Raw genomic sequence first — 21611 nt, 5'->3', positions numbered from 1 at the left:
TAACGGGGGCACTATTACTACTGGGACCACTAATGTACTGGGACCCCTAACGGGGTCACTGTTACTACTGGGACGCCTAACGGGGTCACTGTTACTACTGGGACCCCTAACGGGGTCACTGTTACTACTGGGACTCCTAACGGGGTCACTGTTACTACTGGGACCCCTAACGGTGTTACCACTACTTCTGGGACCGCTAAGGGGGCACAATTACTAGTTGGAGCCACAAGAATAACAGGGTTAAAAACATGCCGTGATAAGTGGTGCCCCTAAACCCGCCTCTTTCACCCGGCCAGTATGTTGTGTGACAGCGGTGACGCCCCTATGGGCAGACCCGGCGTCCGGCAGGTGTGAACGAGCCGCACTACCCGCTGCTGCGGATTCCCCAGTGTCCCTGAGTACTGAGCGTGCCGCCCCGTACATCCCCGGGGAGCCGCCTCCCTCACCCCGGCCCCGGCTGCAGACCCCCACCACACAGGAGCCTGTCACCGCTCACACAACTTTATTGATAACATGAAAACGTGAACACTGGAAGCCGTCCTCATCCGGAGACGGGTTTACAGCTGTGCCGTGACATCAATAGGGGCGGGGCTGTCATGGCGGCTTGGCCAGCTGCTGAAGAGCCGCTGCGGTCCCGGTAAACGGTCGGTGACTGCCGGTGATGGAGAGCCCGGGGGCGGCGGCCGGTCTGCTGGAGGCCGTGAAGACGGATGTGGAGGCAGCGAAGCCAGTATGTCCCGAGGATGACAGCGGCCGGCAGCGAGCCCCGGCTCCCGGCAGCGGACAGGAGGAGGAGGCGGCGGCGGCGGCGGCCCGGGCCCCGGAGCTGACCGCGGCGGAGGCAGGAGCCACTGCCCACACCCTGGCCGTGCCTGGCGCCCTCACCCCGGAGGAGCCCAGCAGCAGCGGCCAGAGCCTGGACTCCCTGGAGTCCTTCTCCAACCTGCTGTCCTGCCCCAGCTCCGAGCTGCTCAGCGACGGGGCGGACGAGGAGGACGACGCCAAGGAGGCGCAGGCGGCCCGGGAGCGCTTCCCGGGACAGTCCGTCTATCACATCAAGTGGATCCGCTGGAGGGAGCAGAGCGCCCCCATCGTCACCCAGAACGAGAACGGCCCGTGCCCGCTGCTGGCCATCATGAACGTGCTGCTGCTGGCCTTGAAGGTAGGATGGCAAGGGAGGTAGGGTGGCAGGGGCATGACTTGTATCTGTAGTAGCCCAGATGGGTGCCCGCTGCTAGCCATCATGAACGTGCTGCTGCTGACATAGTAGGTAGAATGGCATGGGCATGACTTGTATCTATGGTAGCCCAGATGTCTGCCTGCACTGGCTATCATGAGCATGCTGCTGCTGGCATAGAAGGTAGGATGGCAGAGACATGGCTTGTATCTATGGTAGCACAGATGTGTGCCCGCTGCTGGCCATCATGAATGTGCTGCTGCTGGTCTAGAAGGTAGGATGGCAGGGGCATGGCTAGTATCTGTAATAGCCCAGATGTCTGCCAGCGCTGGCCATCGTGACTGTGCTGCTGCTGGCATGGAAAGTAGGATGGTAGGGCCATGGCTTGTATCATAACCCAGATGTCTGCCCACTGCTCGCCATCATGACCGTGCTGCTGGCCTGGAAGTTGGGATGGTAGGGCCATGGCTTGTATCATAACCAAGATGTCTGCCCGCTGCTGGCCATCATGAACGTGCTGCTGCTAGGTAGCATGGTAGGGGCATGACTTTTTTATCTATGGTAGCCCAGATGTCTACCAGCGCTGGCTGCACATGTTTTCGCAGCGCTGTCAGTTTCGTCTCCAGTCTGCTTGTGGTCTCCATTCTGCGCCCGTGGCGGATGTGAACAAAGGTGGAGATGGGAAACAGAAGTGTTGATCTGGTACTTCGCGGCCACCACTGACTGGAATACGGTCCATCCGGTCACTGCCGCGCCGCATTCTATCGGACACAATACCGCTGCCAGGGTGGGCTTATTAGCGGGTATTTATGATTTGTTTTCCTTTTTAGTTCGGATGCCAGTGCCCTTGGGCGCGATTTGTAGTAGTGAGTAGTGAGGTGCTGAATAACACACAGCCAGATATTTAGCTAACTTGTAGTAAACACGGTGTTATTATTAAATAAAACAGAGAGATGAGGTAATTCTCCATCACACTCAGTAAATAATAAATTATATACATTTTGCAACAATGAAGATACTTGTGTATAACACGTTTATATACTGGGAGCTTACTCTGCATTTCTTTTCTCCATCCCTCTTCATATTTACATCTCCTTATCTCCCTCTCTCCATCTCAGCTCTCTCTCTTATCTCTCTTCTAGTCACTGTCACAGCTGACTCTCCTTCTGTTTCTTCTCCTATTTCTCTTATTCTTCTCTCTTTCTCCCCGGCTTCTCTCTTGCTTCTCTCTTTCCTCCTTCTGCTTCTGCCTCCTGTGACCATTGTATCCCCGGCTATTTATCGCCTCTGTCACCTGACCAGTCTGTCTGCAGCCAATCATCTGAGCAAAATGACTCAGATTAAACCCCTAGGGCCGGTTATTACATTACCGGTCCCCACAGCTAAACAGCGCTATGTGGTGCCCTTTTTCAGGCCACTACACTGCCATGTTTCGTCTGGGATTTTGTATCGGATCTGTGACACAATGTGAAGAGATGCAAACATGGGACTGAGTACAATAGAATACCTGACGGCGGTAGTAGCCTTCTGTAGGGCTCGTTCACACGACCGTGTCCGTAAACTGCTACGGGAGTCCTGCAGCGTTTTACCAGTCTGTGTGAGCCAGTAGAGACCACGTATGGCAGTGAATGTACTGTGTAACCACATATCTCACCCTCACGGACAGGCGCAGTATACAATCACCGCCCGTACGCAGAGAATAGGGTTCACACTGCGTGGTGCATGAAGAAATAAATAGAGCATGCTGCGATCTATTTCTTGCGCGTCTCAAAACGCTAATGTGAACGGATCAATGAAAGTCCATTTACTTTCAATGACTCCATTCACAGTGCATTACGCTGCCTTAATGTGTGCTGAAATTACGGTCGTGTGAACGAGCGCTTACTCTGTGTAATGACAGTTGGTACTACATGGCAGCTAAAAGTCGCATTGTGGTCATGTGGCAACTGCTGTGCCAATGTGACTTCTAGCGCAAAACGTTTACCCATGGTTGGAACTATTAAGCCAAGTGAACCGCGGTTTGCAGAAGGCTCAGGTGTGATGGGTAGGCACCCCCTGCCAGGCTGTTCTCGTGTTTCTAGCACAGTCAATACTGCAATGACTGGATGAGATGTCACAGTCCATCCATGTTAAGTCTTGGTAGGTCTTACAGGTTTGGGGATAGTGACTGTCAATATTCTGCATCCTCTATTAACGATGTAGACCATGGGAGAGGACCTCCACAAAACTGGTCAGAGCCCATGGGGAAAACAGCATTGGGCTGCATGTAGACTGCCGCATGCGAGTTGCACCTCGGATGTAACTAGAATTGCACAGCACATGGGCACCCTGTTGATGTGGTGGACGTTGCACTCTCTTCCATGAAATGGGCCAGAATAGGGTGTGCTGCGATCTTCGTATATGGACCATGGGTCCGTGAAAAAAAAGAATAGCTGTGTTGATTTTAGTGAGTCCAAGTTCTAACTTGCGTTTACTCAGTTACAAACTCAGACATGTAAAAATCGCCTGGATGAATTAGGCTGGCGTGAAAATCGCGTGAAATTTATGCATTGTGAGACGCACAGATCTTGCACCAATACAAACACCATTTTGGGATCATACACAGGAGCGACGTTTTCCTGCATGGCACCGCAATAAAGGAAACAAATCGCAACATGTTCTGTCTTTGTTCATGATCTTGCATCGTAGCTACCATTGTTTTTCAGTGGGGCCGGCGGCAGCATCGCACCGCGTGCTAGGTGTACGCAATGTGATGCAAGGTCTCCCATTGAATACAATAGGTGAAACTCTGCGAGCCGCCGTATGGAGCCAGCGTTCATGGCCCTATATTGCGCTCCCCCGTATGAAGATAGCCTTAGGCGGCTCTCACACTCGGCGTCATCTAAATGTGTTAAAAAGCGAGAAAATGCAGCAAAATAGAGTGGACAGCGCTCGAAAAGTGCCGGTTTCGGCACAGGTCTGCGAGGCCTCATTGAAGTCAATGGGAGCGGTCTACTGCGATTACCGCGGCGTTCAAAACTCCACGGTAATCGTGGTAAAGCGTGCATGTGTGAGAGTGGCCAAACGCATATAAATGCACTTTTCCTGCTGATAGCGGCTGGTCGGAGGAGTTCCAAGCAGCAGGACCCCTGACATGTTGGTCAAATCTGAGTCCTTGAGAATCACTTTGAATAGATTGTTGTACCCCAACCAAAAGTAATTTGGTAAATGTAATACTATCGTTTTGTAGATTCATTCAGACTCGGGCCACTCTCACATCGGCGCATGTAAAAAAAAAAAAAAAAAGGCTGCAGTGACATCCATTTCTGACAGCGCTGAAAGCTCTCTACATTCATTACAACGGGCGACGCATCGTGTTTAAGAACGCTGAAACGCCCGAAAATAGAATAGACATCGCTTGAAAACCGCGGCGTTAAAAAAGGCTTTGTTTAAACGCTCATCTGAGAAACCCCACTGAGATGAATGGAGGTGTTTATAGTGGTGTGTGGGGGAGGGTGCTAAATGTGATGTTGCTTTAACGGGGTTTTCCAGGCTATTTTTATTGATAACCTGTATTCGGGATCGGTCATCAGTAATTTACCAGCTGGGATCCACTGCTTGGTACCCCAGCCTAACAGCTGATCAGATGCCCGCTGTTAGCGCCACCACACACAGCCGTCCATCATTTATGCAGCATAAACGATGCACGATGAGCTGATTGTTCGCTGTACATAGCAGCCGTTCAATACTGAACAGCTGCTATTTTATATCAATGGAGAGGAGAGGGGGAGCGCAAGGAGAGAAATCTCCTGCAGCCACCCCACTCCCCTGCTGGTCGCTCTGTGAGTGAGCCAGAGATACTAGCTCCCGGGGAACTGTATAGGGGTGCGGACACACAGGGATTAGTGTCAGGCATCGTTTGCCCAACATTCGTCCCATGTAAATGGGCCTTTAGCCTTCAAAGGTATCAGATCTACAAACCTGTTTTGTTTCTCTTGCTGAGAGCCCGAATGGAGATTGTCCCAATACTAACTGATCATGGAATCCTATAAACGTTTGGACCTGGGCCCATGAGCCTTCATACCCCATAATGCACAGCAGAACTCTGGGCCTGAGTTCCAGACTTTTGCAGTAGATTTGAATTTAAAGGCGCAGTGGCTCCACATGCAGTATAGCCTCGTTTAAGAAGTGGGGAGAAACCACACGAGGATTGGTGTCCATTCCTCCCCCCCCCCCCCCCCAAACTCTAAGGGCTCATGTCCACGGGGAAAATAGGATTTAGGATCCGCAGCGGATTTCCTGCATGCGGATCCGCACCCCATAGGGATGCATTGACCACCCGCGGGTACATAAATACCCGCGGATCGTCAATAAAAGTGATTTTAAAAAAAATGGAGCATGAAAAAATCTGGACCATGCTCCATTTTCATGCGGGTCTCCCGCGGGGACGGCTCCCGCGGGCTTCTATGCAAGCCTATGGAAGCCGTCCGGATCCGCGGGAGACCTAAAATAGGAATTTAAAGCATTTACTCACCCGCAGCGGACCGCGAAGCTCTTCTCTTCCTCACGGCCGCATCTCCCTTGCTTCGGCTCGGCGGATGTGCCCGGCGCATGCGCGCGGCACGTCGACGACGTGCCGGCGACGTGCCGCCGGCGTCAGGAATTCATCCGCCGGCCGAAAATGAAGATCCGGCCGTGAGGAAGAGCAGAGCTTCGTCGCCCGCGCCGGATAGGTAAATTCTTTTAAATTGCTATTTTCGGCGCTCATGTCCGCGGGGCAGGAGGGACCCGCTGCAGATTCTCCATGGAGAATCTGCAGCGGATCTGATTTTCCCCGTGGACATGAGGCCTAACTGTATGAACTACATTGTGGATTCCCACTGAACTCAATGGGAGGCAAAAGGACATGATTAGAAATGCTGCTTGTGAATGGAGCCTTGGGGTACGCTCACACTGCAGATAGGCTGCAACTACCTGGAAAATCCAATAAAGTGGATGAAATTTTAACAAAACACATCTTTGCACGGTTTAAAAAAAAAAAGGTAAATATGATGTGGATTTAGTCTGTTCAAGGATTATTGGCGCGGAATTCCCTGCTTTCAGCTAGCAGCGACATCCACGTGTAATACATGCTAATTTATCAGAGAATCCACAACAGATTTTGTTCAGTGTAATGATGCCCCATGTAAACCTACCTTACCTCTGGTGTCGTCCTATGTGTTGGAGTCAGTTGTGTCCTATCGCCCCATAACTGCGGTATGGCTACCCCCCCCTATAGCTACATACTATTGGGTGCATGACCGAACCTGGCTCAATAAGGTATAGGAAACACATGGCTCTCTTCCTTGTAACCTACTGTTTGTGTTTGGCCTGAGATGAAGAGAAGCCGGTAGTGACCATCGCCCAGTAGGACTATTACCAGCAACGATTGGCAGCCAATTCTGCCTTACTACTGCTCTTCCTCGTCTGCTTGTACACTAAACCTCTATATGTAAGTGATCGCTTACATTTCCTAATACATTATCATGGCGTTTTCAGAGGTGTGTGTACGCTGCCTCCAGCCCACTATCCTTCATCCCCGTGGAATTTTGATTCAGGGCCAGGCTGTGCTAAATTCTAATAAATTCACCAAGAACGCTTCACATGATTTGTAGAGGGAATCCTATCTGGTGCTACCAAGTATAGTCATAAGACATGCTATATCATGGTTTAGGATGTGCTGCAGATACCAGCCTTGAATATCAACAGGTATATAACAACCCAACGTGAACCTTTAGACTGCTGCTTTCTGGATCTCTAAGCAGCTGAAAGTGGACAATGAGGAAAAAATGCAAAAAAATAGAATTGCGGTTTTTGGTTTGGGCTTTTCACATGCCGAATGGCCCCGTCTTCTTGCTGCGTCTGCAGTTTAGTCGCACATGGTTTACCAATGATGGCCGTGGTTTTGTAGTGCAACTTTTAGGCCTCATGCCCACAGTCGGGTCGGATCCTGCTGCGAGAATTCACGCAGCGGGATGTGACCCATGGCTTGTCATTGACTTAATACTTGCCTGTCCCTCGTCTTCTCCTCCGATGTTCTGGCTGAGCGCAGAGCGGAACCGGCGTGTCACCGGTGACGTTTCTGTGTGGGCCTCTGCGAAACCCGCACAGAAATACAACTTGCCGTGATTTGTTTACCGCATGGATTTTCACACTGTCAAATCGCGGCAGTGGGCATAGGATTGTATTAAACAAATGAAATCCTATCTATGTACAGCGTGCCACGGGGAAAAACACAGCGGAATTTCCGTCCGTGGGCATTGGGCCTAAGACACACTCCTACAGGTGAAATGGGTTAAAAGCAGTTGTTTCTCCTGTAGAAGCTGCATAGCCAAAAACCATAGTAAATTACTTCTTCTGCCAAATGTAATAGAACACATGCCAAAAAAATGGTGCCAACGGCACATGTGAAAACACCCTTAGCTGGAAGTACAAGTTTCCGGCTGCGGTTATGTTCAGAGTAGAGTTCATTGCAAACGATGATCGCTCTTTCAGAGTAATTGGCAACAAAAAGTATAGATACTTTAGAAAAAAATCACTGAAAAGTCTAAAGAAACAATAGATGAGGCAAAGGGGTACCATATAACGGTTCAGACTTAGACTGATAGTGATACAGTGTAATGCTACAATTTTTAGATATATTTAAAAAAAATTTTTGGTTTAAATTTTAAAATGTCATTGAGTAAATATCACTGAAGGCCTGGGCACACACAACTCTTCTAACTATGCACAGACATTTGGGTATCCCCATAATTGGCTAATTATCCTCTATTTTGTGGACAGGAGATAACTTTTTTTTTTTTTTTTTCATGGGCATGCCCATTTAAGGCTACTTTCACACGTAGCAGAATTGGTGCGGATTTGACACAGATACTTCATAAACTATACCCCTTCAATTGAAAGCGTAAACATTTACTGCAGATCAGTGTAAAAATCCACACCTGTTCGTGCAAATTTTAATGCGGATTTTGGTGTGGATCTGCACCATGATCTGCTACACCTGATTGTACCCTTAGGGCTTATTCATACAAAAGTTTTTTGTGAGACAAAACCAGGAGTAGAGAGAAAGTATAATGAAAGGATTTGCATGTCTTCCGTATTTTAGACCCACTCCTGGTTTAGGCTCACAAAAAACTGAACATCAAGTTTGAAAAATTTCCATACAGCCATCACCCTTGGCCAGACTTGAACCTTACAACTCCAGCAGTGCTAATGACTGAGCCACCATTGTCAAGAAGAAAGAAGAATAAGCACGAGGAACATAAAATCTTCATACAGATGTTGTCCATAGTCAGACAAGAACCTAGAACCCCAGTGTTACAAGGTGTGGTGGCTCAGTTGTTCGCACTGCTGCCTTGCAGTGCTGGAGTTGTAGGTTCAGGTCAAGTATGGAGTTTTTCAAAGTACATGTGATTTGAACCTAGGACAACTGCATTGCAAGGCAAAAGTGCTAACCACTGAGCTTCCTTCCTACCCCTCTCAGAGGGTACTCGGGTGTAGTGGACCTTTCCACTTGTGCAGAGCTTCTTCACCACTAGACGTCTCTATGACCCAATCGAAGAGATATTACCCAGTTAACAGAGTTTGCGAGGAGGTGCATTATTGGAAGAAAAACCTGGATGGTTATATTGATGAATTGCCTGCCACCTGTGCTGTTCTGACCATGAGGAGGTGTTGGGACCAATGCATGCTTGAGGACCTGGGTTGTCCTCAGCAACAAATCCAGGTTAATGTCTGGAGACCTAGCGCCTCAATCCTGCCATTGTAGGAGGAGCACTCTGACCTCATTTCTGGTGGGATGGTCTGGGGGGCTAACGACAGTCGGTCACTACTAGTAGTGGTACGAAGGACAATAATACATCAGCAATACATTCAGCCACTTGTTCCTCCTCAGGGCTTCCAAGAGGCATTTTCCAGCAGGATGATGCTTGGCCGCCCACAACAAGGATGTCCCAGGAATGTCTCCACAACATTGTCACACTTCTGTGGCTGCACGGTCATCAGATATATCCCCAATAGAATGGGACATGTATGGAACCAATAATGTAGAGGCTCAGTTATAGCAAATGTGGAGTGATAATCTGCAGGATGCCATACTGAATATTTGTCTCCATTCCTAGCTGTATCACCTCTTGTAGCCAAGCTAAAGGCGGCACAGCAGGGTACTAGAGCCTTCACACCCGACCGTATCACAGCTTGTAGCCAAGCTAGAGGCGGCACAGCAGGGTACTAGAGCCTCCATGTCTGCCCGTATCACATCTTGTAGCCAAGCTAGAGGCGGCACAGCAGGGTACTAAAGCCTTCACGCCCGACTGTATCAAGCTTGTAGCCAAGCTAGAGGTGGTACAACAGGGTACACTTTTGACAATGAGCATGTATCACGGCAGACTCTCTTAGATTAAACTGACCAATATATGTAAATCGCATTGGAATGAACCTCTTCTTTTTTTTTTAATTTATTTATTTTTTAAAACCGTGTAAATCGGGATTCTACCTTGATAAATATTTTAAGTCAGGACAGTAGATGCGCCTCCAGGAGAGGTGATCATTGGGCAGCGATCGTTTGCCCTGGCTTGTCGTCCACAAGCTAAGATCTGGTTCTCGGAGGGGACGTGGCAATAGCGGGTGTTCAGTGTAGCTACGCCAGCACAACAACCAGATGGGAAGTATTACATGTTTTCTAAGCTGCAGAGCCGATCACACAATTTATATTGTTGTGAATGTACTTGCTGCAGTTTCAGATACGTGGGTTGCACAATTTAAAAATCAAAATGGGTACAGCAGAACATGGTTATGATATAACAGAAGCACAAAAGTGTCTGAGGCGGCGAGTCGCCTTATTGATGCACAGAACAGCTTTAGCTTCTATGATATTTACAAATCTGTAGACCAGCAGGAATATGTTGAAACGGCAGTATTTGCCACGTGAATTCCACCTAGAAGCTTTTAACATGGATCCGATCTCTGGTTTAGTCCTGTCAATGGGCAAAATCTGCTTGCGAAAATGTGTCGGAATTGCGCATTGACAGGTGTGCCTGTGTAAGTATACCACCCTAAGAAGTGTTAATTGGAGGAACCTGTCAACTCCGAACAGCACCATAAATTAAGGCCGCCTGCAGAATTCTTGCAGCGGGACCCGACCCGAGCCCCTGCAGGGACCAGCGTGGCACTCACCTCTCCCGCAGAAATAGAGCATGCCGCGATTTGTTTTCTGCGCGTGATTTCACGTGGACAAATCGCGCCGTCTGCCTAGGATTGCGTTTTCTAATGCACTCCTATGGCAGCTTCCACGGGTGGAAATTCTGCGGGAAATCCTGCTGCGGAATTTCTGCCTGTGTGCAGGGGGCCTTAGGCAAGTGCTCTTCAGGGAGCCGGAGGATGGATTATTTTTTTATTTTTATTTTTTTACTCTTGCTCCCCGATTCCTGTGGTGTCTCCTGCTGAAGATCACGCATGGCTGTCTCTTTTCAGAGTGCCATGTGCGTGCTCTCTTGTAGAGGTCTTCGGGAGGGTGCACACACAGTGTTCAAGAGTCAGACTTTCAGATTGTGCACAGTGTTCAGTAGGGAACACCATGGGAACTGGGGAGCAGAGGGGTATTAAAAAGGCCTCCCTCTTGCTCCCCCGTCACCTCCTTCAACAGTACCATAACTTATTTTATGGTGCTTTTTGGATGTGACAGGCTGCCTGCACATGAATGGATTTGCATTGCGAAATCTGCGGACCTGCAGCAAATACGTTTTTTACATGTTTGGGAAAATCTCTTCTTCCTGCACACCCGGACTGAATTGCGATTTCCACGAGCGGAAGAAAAATCGCTGCATGTTATATTTTAGTGCAGATTCGACACGGACGGCTTCCATTGAACTCAATGGAAGTAGTCTGACCCACGGCCTTTGCGCAATGTCATTGGGAAAGGTTGCAGCTTCTGTTTCATCGCCTAGCGACTGCGCAGGAAAAACATAAAAAAAATAAATAAATAAAATCTATGCTGTGCTTTTCTGATGACTGCTCGCTGCAGCCATCCACAGTACAGATAAAAGAAAAAGACAGGTACCCACGGACGCCACTGCTGTCAGGCTCGGATTCCGCAGGCGGCCTTAATAAAGAAGCTAGCTGAATCCTAAACAGTTTGAAATCTGGCATTAACCTTAAATATGATTTCATGTACCTTTTTAGTAAACTGCTATAGTGCTGAGTTTGCTGTTTCTCTTTTTTTTAATGTCATGCATGTAATGAAATTCGATCTTGAGTGGGTTAAGCAAAACATTTGGTTGGTCCTGGTTTATTTTAAATGCGCTGTATGTTTTTATCCAATCACAATGCTAGAATTAGGAGCAGGCGTTTTATTTAAACATGTAAACTTGGATTGAACCAATTTATGACTGTTGTGTCAAGTCTTAAAATGTAATATATCCAGTCTTTTACATGTGGAGATGTGGTGATTTGCACCTTCAAATGGGTGAAAATGTATTTTTTGGCTGAGGGAGATGTATTGGGTATTCGTCTCCAGTGATGATGGTTATTGCTAAAACTGTAGCTTGTAATGTAAATCACTAGAAGAGCGTTCAACATGTCTTCAGATCCGGTATAGCTGGGATAGGAGCAATGTCAGATCTGTAAATGTTAGTGATGTTTCTGTGTTTGTGTTGCACCTTGTTAGTACATCCAATTTGATGGCCAGAATCTAGACACTGGCAAATGGCTGGAACGTGGAGTCGTTAAACAGTCTAATTAGGTACAGAGGGGGGATAAGGCGAGCAAAGTGTTCATCATCTTATAACCTTTCTAAAAGATAAAACCCCCCATGTATGACAATTAGACGTCAAGTAGGCTCTCTGATTAAGGGCTCATGCCCATGAGCGCCGCGGGAGTACTGCGATTAAAAACAAAGTGCCTGCGAGTGATCGTGCATTTGTGCGGTCTCCAATAATGATATATTAATGGAGATACCCCCCCCCCCCCCCCCAGCAGAAATCCGCAGAAAATAGAACATGACGCTTTTTTTGTTTTTTTTTTCCCCATTCACAGAAATCCGCGGTAGAATTCCGCATGTGAGCATTGGCAGGCAGAAAGCCATTAGGTTCAATAGAACCTAATAGCTGCGAAATACACATGCGGTTCTTCACAGCGGGAAACTCTGAGCTGTTCCGTCCGTGGGCATTTACCCCAAGGCCTCGTTCACACAGGTGTTTGGAAAAACGTAGCATTTTTCAACGCTGCATTTACTGTGGTTTCAGCAGAGATGGCAGGCATTTTGCCAATGCTTTGGTGGCGTTTTCAGCTGCTTTTTCAGAACAGCTGAAAACGCAGCCAAGGAAGCTGGTGAAAAAAAAAAAAAAGCAATACTCGACTAGCAGACACTGTCTGGGTCCCTCCCGCTTCTCTCCGGCAGGCTTCCATGCAGCCCTCAGCGCCGGCAGAGCATCTCTTGCTGGTAACAGGGATTGAAAACCCAGCCTCCAGCAAGAGATTGCTCTAATTGGCAGAGAATAGAGATGGAGGGGAGCTGCTACCGTTAAAAATTTCCTTCTTTATTGAATAAAATAAAGCATACAGCTCACAAGTGCACGCTGAACGCGTTTCGGCAAAAGCCTTTGTCAACAGCTATGAGGTATGGAGTACATAAGACATTTATAGACCAAATACAAATTAAAATCAAAGGAGAGATACCTGTGTATGTTAGCTTGTCAGGGGGGGAAATGGTTGAGGGATGGTATAGAGGGTGTGTTCAAGAGCTAATTACATCACATGTTACAACCAGCATACAGAGATTTGTGGCAAGAGGATTCAAAACAGACAGAGAAACAAGTATGCATATGGATATCTGAAAAACAATTCTTAAATACATTTACATAGCGATAAATAGGTAAAGAATATGGAAAAAAAAATAATTATAATTTTATTTAAAAAAAAAAAATAATAATTTTTCTTTTCTTTTCCTCTCCCATTCTTCTCTCTTTTTCCAGATATATAGTTGCACAAGCTATTTCCGCATAATAGTAAAGCAATTACAAAGTATATAAATTTACCAGAGTAGAAGTCAGGAGAGGGAAAAAACACACACACAAAAGAAAAAAAAAAAAACATACACACACATGCATATATATGCATTTTCTCTTTTTCTTTTTTACCTTTAATCCCCCCTTACTGTTTATTAATAAACACAGAATAAATCTATTAGGAAAATCAGGGGTTGCAAATCACTTTATTCTAAAACATGGTGGTGAAACAAAAAATTTTTCATGTTTGGGGATAGACAGAGTTTGGAAAAATAGGAAACAAAAAGTAGAAATGAAGGATATTCTTCGCAGGGAAGCGTATTGGATTTTGGAACTAAATACTAGATTCCCATTTGGTATGAATTATAGAACGGATTTATTCTGTGTTTATTAATAAACAGTAAGGGGGGATTAAAGGTAAAAAAGAAAAGAGAAAATGCATATATATGTGTGTGTGTGTGTGTGTGTGTGTGTTTTTGTTTTTTTTTTTGTTTTTTTTTTGTTTTTTTCTTTTGTGTGTGTGTTTTTTCCCTCTCCTGACTTCTACTCTGGTAAATTTATATACTTTGTAATTGCTTTACTATTATGCGGAAATAGCTTGTGCAACTATATATCTGGAAAAAGAGAGAAGAATGGGAGAGGAAAAGAAAAGAAAAATATATATTTTTTTTTTTCAAATTTTTTTTTTTAATTTTTTTTATTAATTTTTTTTTTTTTTTCATATTCTTTACCTATTTATCGCTATGTAAATGTATTTAAGAATTGTTTTTCAGATATCCATATGCATACTTGTTTCTCTATCTGTCTGTTTTGAATCCTCTTGCCACAAATCTCTGTATGCTGGTTGTAACATGTGATGTATAAGCTCTTGAACACACCCTCTATACCATCCCTCAACCATTTCCCCCCCTGACAAGCTAACATACACAGGTATCTCTCCTTTGATTTTAATTTGTATTTGGTCTATAAATGTCTTATGTACTCCATACCTCATAGCTGTTGACAAAGGCTTTTGCCGAAACGCGTTCAGCGTGCACTTGTGAGCTGTATGCTTTATTTTATTCAATAAAGAAGGAAATTTTTAACGGTAGCAGCTCCCCTCCATCTCTATTCTCTGCTCATATGGAATCTGGCCGTTTGCCGTCGGCTACTTGAGGATGGAGCTCCTGTTGGATCCCAGATTTTCCTGCAACATTGAAAGTTACTGCTGGTGAGGTGAGCCCACATCTCTCTTTTTTGACTCTAATTGGCTGAGCCAGCGCTCGAGAACCAATTGGAGCAAGTGCTGTGACTGGCTGTGACTGTTGCATCGAGCTCTGGCTCTGATTGGCTTAGCCAGCGCTCGAGGACCAATCACAGCAATCTCTTGCTGAAGGCAGGCTTTTCAATCCCTGTTACCAGCAAGAGATGCTCGGTCGGTGCTGACAACTGCAACCAGCCTGCCTGGACCTATGAAGAGCAGCGGGAGGGGACCTGGACAGTGCCTGCTAGGTGAGTATTCTTTTTTTTTTTTTTTTCTCCAGGTAGTGTAGCTAGGGCGTTTAGCGCTGTCAAAAATGTGGAACCAAGTTATGCCGCGTTCTCAGCAGTGCTGAAAATTCTGCCCATTAATTTCAACGGGTGACGCATATCGTTTAAAAACATTGAAACGCCCAAAAATAAAACTTGCGTTGCTCAAAGCTGAAAACTGCCGCGATCGAGTGGCTGTCTGCACGTATATGAACGCTCCCATTGTTTTCAATGGGATTGTTGTACCACGATTAGCGTGGTGCTGAAAGCACTGCGGTAAAAAGTGCCTGTGTGAGGGTTGCCTAAAAGGGGTGAAAACATGGCCAAAAGTCCATGTTATCCCTCCCCATGGAGTCATCTACAGTTATACAGGGACAGAAGGACCTATCCTCTCCATGCAGCCTTTCAGCATGCCCCCTGCCCCTTCACAATAGTTGAAGGAAAGTTGGGTACTTCAAGTTGCTCTCAGACTAGATTGTAGTTACAGTTGACCAAGATTGAAGCTGTAGCTGCAATACAGCCTGAGCTAGAGAATATAGTAGCAAGGCTGTAACACTTACATACTTGCAGAGAGGCATTCCAATAGTCAAGGCTGTATGTAATACATGCTTGGCCAGGGGAAGTGTGAAAGGGAACCTGTTAGGTTTGTGCTGCCCTTACCAAGGGCAGCATAGAGGCGTGAGAGATACGCTGGTTTTGGCGCTCTAACACTTGTTTCTGGTTTATGAACTTAATGTACATGTCTATCCAGCAGCACACAGCCAATGAAGAATTGCACGTATTCATAAGTTGCCATTACTATTGCCTACCCGCCATGATTGACAGTTTTTTTTGTTTTGTTTTTTAGCTATACACTGTAATAGCAAGAGAACTGTCAATCGCTGTGGATCATGAATAAATGTAACGCTGCTGGATAAACATGTAAGTTCTAAAACATTACAGCAGCTCACACCATAAGTGACAGACTGTCAAAATAAGCATGTCTGCCACTACTTTATACTTAAATGTATATTTATGCCATAAAACATGCTTGAATGCGTTCTGTCCTATGCCTTGTTGAGATGATGACTAGCAATCAAAGCAAAATACAAATGTAAGCCAATCCAAAATATCAAGACCTTGACGTGATGGGCTTTCCTTTTGGTCCCTTATGGAAATGTTGATGGCAGAAACCTTTATGGTGTATCTTATCCATCTGCCATAAATGCTTCCGGTTAGAAAGCACTATGCTGGAGATTTCAATGTTGGGGACTTTGTTGCTGACAATTGCTCCATTGGGTATCATTTTATGGGCAGCTTTGTGTAACTTGGCTATTGCTGGAGGTTTCATTGCTGAGAGACATTTCCAGTTGTTTTGGAATAATGAGGATTTTCGGACGAGTTTGGAAAAAAGTATGTAGTCGTTCTGATGAATCACATCTCACTTGTGCTCTGTCGTAAGTGTTAAAAGTAGCCCTTGAGAAATCTAGCTGCAATTGATTTCTGTGATCTCACTTAGTACCATAATGATCAACCGCACTCAGAAATCAAAGTGAGCTGTACTGATTTAGCACATTATGATACAGAATGTTACTGAAGGAAATCCAGGTTGAAAAAGCTGATATTTTATTAGGAATAAAGAGTGATGGGATGCATTTATTGGGTGCAGCTTATTAAAGATTGCATACATATAAAGGTTTTTTTGTGAGTTCTGCCTCAGATGCCCTTCACATGATACTGATGTAATTTAAGTTGGTTAGAACCAGTGCAGGTTCAGGTGTTGCAGCCAAAATCTAATGCTAATATGTAGTCCTATTAGAGCCATCTGAAAGCTGCCTTATATGATGGTAGCATGAACCCCTAGTTTGGAGTTGCACAAGATATTATGCTACGAAGCTGAAATTCCCTAATCTGTGATGCTTAGTAACTGTTGCATGCAGTGGCTTCAATGCGACCTGTCAATAGGTTCCAGACACTATATAATCCAGTAACACATTGTTGTTGTACAATGCAAATATACAGTACATTTATTTAAAATGGTAATTACCATATAGAAAACTGCTAGAACAAGCATACATTCTCAGTTCATGCTAGTTCTTGTCACATAACACTCCATAGCTGATGGGGGTAAACAGTAATTTTATCAAAGTAAGCAGAGCTTATAATTAACCAAATACTTTAACTTCCATGTAAAACTTTGACATCTGAACGCCTTTTTAAAAAGTTATCCAGGTATATTCATTTTGAATGGATGCAAACTTCATATGGCTTAAAGAAAATACTTCTCTCGTTTGCAGGTGAAATTGCCCCCCATGATGGAGATTATCACTGCCGAGCAGCTCATGGAGTATCTGGGTAAGTGCAACTCTCGTGTTAGAGAAGATACTATGTGCTTTACTGGATATTATTTTGATATACGTTATAAAATATCTTATATCTTGCTGCCTTTCTTTCATAACTGCTTATTGATTGATAGGAGAATAGTGCCTGGAAACATCTGAAGATTTGTTTTCACTTGTACCATTGATGAATTGGGAAAGAGATGGGAATTGTCCCTCAGCAGTGTCTGCCTAAGGCCTCATGTCCACGGGGAAAATCAGGCCCGCTCCGGATTCTCCATGGAGAATCCGTAGCGGGTCCCTTCTGCCCCGCGGACATGAGCGCTGAAAATAAGAATAAATCAGAATAAACTTACCTCCCGCCCGCTCCGGATCCTTCCTTCACTGCCGCGTCATCTTCTCTGCGTCGCGGCCGGATCTTCTTTCTTCGGCCCGGTGGATGCGCAGGATGACGTCGGTGACGTGCCCCGCGCATGCGCCGGCCCGAAGCAAAATGATCTGGCCGCGACTGAGAGAAGATGGCGCGGCGGCGAAGAGAAGAAACAGAGCGGGTGAGTAAAATCTGATTTTTGTCTCCCGCGGATCCGGACGGCTTCCATAGGCTTCAATAGAAGCCCGCGGGAGCCGTCCCCGCGGGAGCCCCGCATGAAAATGGAGCATGGTCCAGATTTTTTCATGCTCCATTTTTTAAAAAAATCACTTTTATTGACCATCCGCGGGTATTTACCCACGGGTGGTCAATGCATCCCTATGGGGTGCGGATCCGCGGGCAGGAGAAGAGTTAAAATCCGCTGCAGATTTTAATTCTTCTTTTGCCCGTGGACATGAGGCCTAAGGGCTCACTCACATGGGCTTATGTCGCCCACAATACGCAGGGCTAAAAGGCCATTGATTTCTATTGGCGACGCGCACATATTTTTATTTATTTTTTTTCACGCACATGAAACAAAACGCAGCATGTCCTATTTGGGTGCATATTATGTGCCAATATAGGCTATGGAGATTTAACATGCATAACAAATGCGTAGTAAATAGTATGTACATGCTATTTATTCCTTAAAAATATAAATATCTTTGGAAAAACACACAATTTTCTGCCAGTCCTGTAGTTTCTATTGGTACCGTTTTGGAGTAGATACAACTTTTTATGAAATGTTTTTTCTTAGATATAGGGTGACCACATTCACCATGCAGGATAAATAATACCTTACTGATAGATTGAATTTGTACGGACACAGCAATACCAAATGTGTGTTTTTGCTTTTTTATTATAAATCTGTGAAAAGGGTGTTTTTACACTTTGAATACATTAAATTTTTACTCATTATCCCCCCCAACCACCTTTTTAATTTTTTTTATATATAGTACCATAGTATTACATTATATTGTGTTCTTACAAAATGTAGAGAAACCTGGTGACCCTGGATTATGTTTGAGTCCTCTACAGAGTTCACCAGCCTGTTTCAATAGACCTACCTATGAGCCTTAAGGGGGACACAGGTCCGCCAAAATAAGGGACCGATAGGAATGCGCCCTTCCCCCCCACCCTCACCTTTTTTTTTTTTTTTTCTTTCTCTTCTCTGGTATGTGTGTGTTATTGTTGAAGTGCCCTACTACTGTCATACTTGTTTTCAATTTTTCTCCGTTTTTTTTTTCTATAGCTTTTTTTCCCCCTCTCTTCTCTTTTTCTCTTCCCAATGAAAGGGATTTTTATTTTTTAAACTGTAATATTCTGTTCTGATATGGGGCCCCACCCCTACTTCTCAGTCAGTTTTGCACCAATATATTAAAAGAATAGAAGACTGGGGGTAGGTGGTTTAGGGGTCTAGTTTTGGGCCAGACGAAGTATTTGTTTTATTAGTTGTTAATATTAAGATTTGCCAAATTTTTGCACAATGTAAATGAAGGTCCTGCAAGACCTTTCTTTATTTTTATTGCTAATGTCTGTGAAATATTTGAAAAATTTAATAAAAAGAGATTAAACCTATTGCGTTCTTACTGGCATTTGATCCATCAGCCATGGCAGCACTTGGGGGGCCTTCAGAAGGCCCCAAGCTACTTTGGCAACCTAACAGCACCCCTTGATTTCAAAGCAGAGAGGTTGTTTGGAACTCAACAAAACCGATGTGGGAATTTAAATGCCACTGTCAGAACTGGCAACACATTTACAGGGTTAACAGCTGTGATCAGCATTAATGCTGATCATGGCTGTTGCTGGGCTATGTCAGCTGGGAAAAACAGTCACCTGCATTGTATAGAGCGGGCTTGGCTCCCAAACCCCCTCTGCAACCCCCAACGGACAGGATGTTCTGTGTCGTTATGGACTTAATTGCACTCTCAAAAAATCCCTTTAATGAGCTAAATGCCAATTACAATTCTGCTTTCACATTAGCTTATTTTTCATCAGTATTCTATCTGTATTTCTCTGTCCTTAATGTTGAGCTAATGCATTAGCATATAAAATATGTATGTATGCTAAAAACTTAATACACCGATTTCCTCTGTCTTGCGGATGGAAAACTCCAAATGAAGTCTACAGAGTGCTTAAAATATAGATGCATCAGTATTCCTTCCTCATTTGCATCTTTATTAGTACTCCATTGGTGGTATTTTTTTATTGGGCAAACACTGACCCTTTTTGCCAAATAGAAAAAATTATCAATCAATGCAAATGCAGATGCCTCTTGATTTATTATATACCGTATATACTCGAGTATTAGCTGACCCAGGTATAAGCTGAGTCAATAAGTTTTACCACAAAAAACTGGTAAAACTTATTGACTCGAGTATAAGCCTAGCTATACTCCAGTATATACTAGGTTTAAAAAAAACAAAAAAAAACGCAATACTCACCTCCCAGCCGACATCGGAGTCCCCGACGCGATGCTCTTCCCGGTGGTGCGGCAAGCTGCTTCAGACTTCTCAGACTTCCAGACTTGGTTTTGAATTCCCCCGCCATCAGGGCTGTGTGAGGAAGCTCTATGATTGGATCGAGCGCCAGCCAATCGCAGCCAGCGCTGGATAAACCAATCACAGCCATTCAGTGATGTCATTCACTGGGTGTGATTGGCTGGCGCTCTATCCAATCATAGCGGGGATAAGTCTGAAGCTGCTTGCCGCATTGTGCCAGGGACACAGATGCCAGCTGGGAGGTGAGTATTGCTTTTTTTGTTTTGATTTTTTTACCTCGCTCGAGTATAAGCCAAGGGGCGGGGTGGAGGGGGGGTTTCAGCACAAAAAAATGTGCTGAAACACTCGTCTTTTACTCGAGTGTATATGGTACCTTTTTATTATTGATGTTAACAAATATGCTCATGTGAAGCTGGCCTTAAAGTGACCCTTCGAGCCTGGAGAAACCAAGGTGCCGTACGCTTCTGTGACTATCTTATGCACACTGTATATTAGTATGCATTGTTAGTCTAAGGCTGTAGTTACATGGGTGATGCGAGTTGCACTTGAGATTCCTGGGCACGACTCGTATCGCACAGCACACAGAAACTGTGTTGCCCGATATATGGGACACTGCATACTACATGTCCTGTTAATGTGCCAGGCTGGAACAAAAATAGGACATGCAGTGTGTTTTCAAACTCCGAACATAGGTCTAAGTGAAAAGTCACCTGTGTACATCAACCATTTCAAATGAATATGGCTACATTTCCTGTTGCTCTTTTTTTCAAAAATATCTGTCTCAACAAGGCGGAAAAATGCATATCTCTGGCTTCCTGATATGGTCAACTAGCTGATATAACTGGCTTCACCCACGTTAAGTTGATTCAGGTATTTACATGTTGTCGCACGGAAAATTTAATGAAGTTGTGGTTACTTTAGAGCAGTGTTCCCCAACTCCAGTCCTCAGGAACCGCCAACAGGTCATGTTTTCCTTAGTGTTGCACAGGTGATGTAATTATTGTAGATGCCTCACACATTGCCACAGGTGTTCTTACCATAGGATATCCTGAAAACATGACCTGTTGGTGGTCCCTGAGGACTGGAGTTGGGGACCCCTGTTTTAGAGGAACCGAGGAATAAAATAAGCATACACATAGAGAGGAGTGTTAGATTCTTATCAGGCTGCATGTACGGATGTCCCTCTGCAGAATGTGTCACCCCTCCCACTCTCCTCACTTAAGACCTAAAGAATGCTCGCGCCCAATTTAACGCTTCTACGACACCGGGAAGTTACATTACATAGGGGTGCACTTATTTTTGCAATTAGCATTGAATAATCGAGTTGCAACTCCTTTACTTTTTCCTATTTAGGATCTAAAGAATGGTTGTGTCAAATTTCATGTTTGTACAACCCCGGGAAGTTAGATAAGTCAGTCAGTCCTTGCACCTTGATGGATAGAGATAGATATATCTTGAGAGATCATTTTCTGTAAATCTGACTATAGCCTGATTTAGACACAACAATTATCGCTCAAAAGATGTATTTTGAGCGATAATCTTTGTGTGCCTTTTAGCACAATGTGATCGCTCAAACGTTGAGCGATCATTTTGTGCTCCGAGCGGGGGATGCAGAAGACAAGGGGGGCTGCTTGTCTTCTGTATCCAGCTGTTCTGTGTTTGGAGCGCCCGGCTGTT

The 21611-nt window shown here is 45.1% G+C and overlaps 1 protein-coding gene across 1 annotated transcript in view; it reads left to right on the top strand.

The window, feature by feature from the left end:
* Positions 1-386: 386 nt before the first annotated feature.
* Positions 387-21611, top strand: part of MINDY2 (MINDY lysine 48 deubiquitinase 2) — a 79664-nt gene continuing 58439 nt past the window's right edge. The window contains exons 1-2 of the mRNA XM_066592535.1: positions 387-1162; positions 16983-17040. Coding sequence (XP_066448632.1) covers positions 662-1162; positions 16983-17040 — 559 coding nt within the window. The 5' untranslated portion in view covers positions 387-661. The remainder of the gene's footprint in view (positions 1163-16982; positions 17041-21611) is intronic.

Source organism: Eleutherodactylus coqui, chromosome 2 (assembly GCF_035609145.1).
Source record: "Eleutherodactylus coqui strain aEleCoq1 chromosome 2, aEleCoq1.hap1, whole genome shotgun sequence".
NCBI lineage: Eukaryota > Metazoa > Chordata > Amphibia > Anura > Eleutherodactylidae > Eleutherodactylus > Eleutherodactylus coqui.
This window is presented reverse-complemented; position numbering and strand designations above follow the sequence as displayed.